General features: G+C 51.9%; 1 protein-coding gene across 1 annotated transcript; it reads left to right on the top strand.

Moving 5' to 3' along the window:
• Nucleotides 1-926: 926 nt before the first annotated feature.
• Nucleotides 927-3,088, top strand: LOC119097771 (cytochrome P450 2B19; the record flags this gene model as incomplete). Its single annotated transcript, XM_037220747.1, has 1 exon — nucleotides 927-3,088. A coding segment is annotated over one exon (1,254 nt), but the record flags the coding sequence as incomplete, so codon positions are not given.
• Nucleotides 3,089-3,721: the final 633 nt, after the last annotated feature.

The raw sequence follows: 3,721 nt of genomic DNA, 5'->3' as shown, positions 1-3,721 counted from the left end.
CCAAAGTAATCCTCTTGAGCTTCATCCAATGCAGTTCACAGTCCTGCCCTTCTAAAAACCTAAGCTTCTACAGGTTCTGAGTTTTGGACCCGCGAATGTGCAAAATAATTTTGGCGACACTATTTCAAGGTAATGCAGTCATCTATCACGCCATAATAACGTCATTCAAATGCTGCCATTCCATTAGCCATGCGGCGATCAAGGCCAAGAAAAATATGTTTGTCGAGTCGTTCATATCTGGCATTCTTGAGCATGATTTCCAGATATAGCGTCCGTTTATTGGCTCTCAATCAATGTTTTGCAAGATGTGATGTGGTGATCAAACAATGACGCATTCAGAAGCATATTTGCTAAACAGAGAAACTGTGTTGTCTAGAGCAGTCTTTTCCTCTTAAAAGTAAACCAATAGTTATAGATGAGCTTATTCCATTACGTCTAATGCTTGCTTCGAATCTTCAAATGTGTAGCATTCCCCGTGTTATGGAGACTTTGGGAGATAAAAGTAGCGTCAAATCTGTAATGAATATGAATATTCTAGTACCGTGTGCCGTGCTCATATTGTACCATATTAAAGTACCGTACTCAACACCTTTCACAAATTATTCCGGGGAACTTTAGAGGGAGGATCCAAGGTTTTCCTCGTAGGCCGAGGAGTTAAAAGGTCAATCGCATTAATATCTGACCTTTTAGGTTGTATGTCTCACCGCTCATCGGGCTTACATCTAATTTCCGGGGAATCCAGTCTTCCGGAACTTGCACATCCTCGAGAGTTCCACATGACACACCAATGACGGTCCGACATTGTTCCAGGTCCCAGGGGTCCACCATTCATCGGCCAGGCCCTCTCCATAGACTGGCGGCACCGGGAACGGACGTACATGAAATGGTTTAAGAAATACGGCCCCATTTTCAAGGTCAGCGCTGGTCCAGAAACGTTAATTGTTCTCTCAGACCCAGAACTGATCAGGGAGGCTTTGAACAAAGCAACAACGAGTGACAAATCCACCAACGAATTCTTCAAGCTGCTCTACGCCGACAAAGGAATTATCTTCTCTAGTGGTGACCTTTGGCGGCTTACGCGTCGTTTCACCCTCTTTCATCTGAGGAACTTTGGCATGGGGAAGTCAAGGTTGGAAGCTGTCATGCAGGACCAGATCAATGACTTCATCAACGTTGTGTTAGCTCCCAGTGAGGGGAAGCCTATATTGCTCGACAACAGTATGAATGTAGCTGTCTTCAACATTCTCTGGGGAATCGTGGCTGGAGAAAACCTGGACATTAAAGACACCAGAATTCTGATGGTAATGGACAACCTGAACAAGATGAACGAAATCGCGGACCGCTTCGTGATCTTCGCGGCCATGCCGGCACTGTTGAAGCTGCCGCACCGTATGACCGGACTGGACCGGCTCCTCAAATACTTTCACTACCCGATCGACAACCTGCTGCAGCCGGCGCTCGACCAGCACCGTCGTACCGTCGACCTGGACAGCGAGCCGCGCGACTACATCGACTGCCTCCTGCAGGAGCAGAGCAGAAACCCAGCCCTCTTCACTGACAGCCACCTCCTGCGCACCATCATCGACCTCTTCTTCGCCGGCGCCAACACGACGACCACCACGCTCCGCTGGGCCTTCTGCTTCCTGTGCGCGCGTCCCGACGTGCAGGAGCGCCTCGCCTCCGAGCTGCACCGGGTGGTGGGCGAGGGGCGCGCGCCCACGCTCGCCGACCGGCCGCAGCTGCCGTTCACCGAGGCCGTGCTGATGGAGACGCAGCGGTTGGGCGACGTCGCGCCCACGGGGATGATGCACCTCTGCAGCGAAGAGTTCCAGCTGGGTGGCTACACGGTGCCGCGGGGCGCGCAGGTCCTCCCCCTGTTCACGGCTGTGCACCAGAGCGAGGCGCTGTTCCCGGACGCGGCCCAGTTCCGGCCGGAGCGCTTCCTGGACGCCGAGGGCAAGCTGCAGCCGAACCGCGCCCTTATGGTCTTCTCCGTGGGCAAGCGGGCCTGCCTGGGGGAGGCGCTGGCGCGTGCCGAGCTCTTCCTCTTCGTCACCACGGTGGTGCACAAGTTCCGGCTGCGCTTCCCCGACGGCTTCACGCACGACTTCGGTATTAACCAGAACAGGGCCCTCATCAATGAACCGAAGGAGTATTCGTTGATCGTGGAGAGGCGCTGATTCCAAGCAGCAATGATTTGGTTCGGATGCGTTCATGAAGCTCTGTGTTTCCATTTATGTCAAACTAAAACGATTCAAATGGTAGACAAGCAAGCATGCCCACGGTGCCAAGTTGACATGCCGACATGCCGACTATTGTGCCATGCTGACATTGTGCACTGGCAAAACTCAGTGGGCAAAAGCAAAATAAGCATATTTACTCAGTTCAGCAAACCATTTTTAGCCTGACATGAGTGCGAGAGTGACTTAATTATATGATGACTATGAGGGTTAGAGCGGATAGTAAGTTAATGTGAGAGTAATAGTAAGTTGAAACTGAAATGGAGCCAGGGGTGTAGTTTCCTATTTAGTTGGGGGCTTGAGCCCCCTCCCCCCAACTTGGGCTTCAGTTCCCCAAATCTTGGGGAGAAAATGGGCGGCATCCCTGGAGAAACTTGTTTATCGGCATATTTTTGGGGTGAATTGGGGTGAATGGCATATTTTCGGCTCCATTTCAGTTTTTGGGAGAAACTTGTTTATTGGCATATTTTTGGGGTGGGCTGGGCAATTTTTCACTGTCGAGCCCGCCCCTCCACCTTCCGCAACTCATTTCGCGAAGCCACGCCTCTGAATGGAGCGAGCCAAATATCATAATCAAATACCTCTGCCAACCGTGGTTGTAGTGGTGAGCATATGTTACATTCGCGTGTTGATTAGGTATGAATGCTGTCAGCAGCCATGAACGTTTGCAATTATCACAGCGCGCGGCATTAAAAGGACGAAAGGCCACGGAAGTGGAAGTGGCTACGGCTCACCCGCCGCAGCGACTTACCAATCGCGTTGAATGCTAATGCCAAACAAACGTCGGAAGGTTATCTGCAGAGAGGTGTTGGCGATGCTGTTGTATGATTGAGAAAGTGTGAATGAAGTGGAAGAAGTACGCGGATCTTGAAAATGAAAGGGCTTGTCGTCGAAATACACATTTGCTTTCCTTTCAGACCGGTTCGTCTTCTTAGAACGTTACCGCTGTGATATGCTCGTGGGCAGCACGAGTGGTGTCTGTTCGTCGCAACAAATCATACCACATACCACAGATGAGTACAGAAGTACCACATACCACAGATGAGTACAGAAGTGCTGAAGGCTTCCTCCGTAGAAGCCACGAATTTGTGATCCCTGCACAGATCTAGGAACCGCAGAGACAGGGAAGGACCCGTCACCGCCTCCAGACGACAAAAAGTTGCTTCCTTGGCAACACCAGTTGGGGGCATTCTGAAACGCTGCAAGAAGTCCAAGGAGACAAAGGAGCGTGTTGAAAAAGGTATCTCCTCCCCGCGGTTATGGCCGAGCCCTCAAACCTTGGCTACCGAGGGGACGGAGCGTTCCGCCAGCCCAAGCGTCCAGCGCATTCCATCGTTCGCGCCTTTCCCGTGAGGCACGTTTCCGTCTTCCATCCTCCCGTGCGGAAACAGTCCGACGGTCTGGTCACTGCGCATATTTCACTGGCCCTGTCCCGTCCCCCCCCCCCCCCCCGTAGTGCGAAGGCTGTATAGGGCAGATCA

Source organism: Pollicipes pollicipes, unplaced genomic scaffold (assembly GCF_011947565.3).
Source record: "Pollicipes pollicipes isolate AB1234 unplaced genomic scaffold, Ppol_2.1 Scaffold_2543;HRSCAF=2982_pilon_pilon_pilon, whole genome shotgun sequence".
NCBI classification, from domain to species: domain Eukaryota; kingdom Metazoa; phylum Arthropoda; class Thecostraca; order Pollicipedomorpha; family Pollicipedidae; genus Pollicipes; species Pollicipes pollicipes.
The sequence above is the reverse complement of the archived record's forward strand: the minus strand, read 5'-3'. Positions and strand labels throughout refer to the sequence as shown.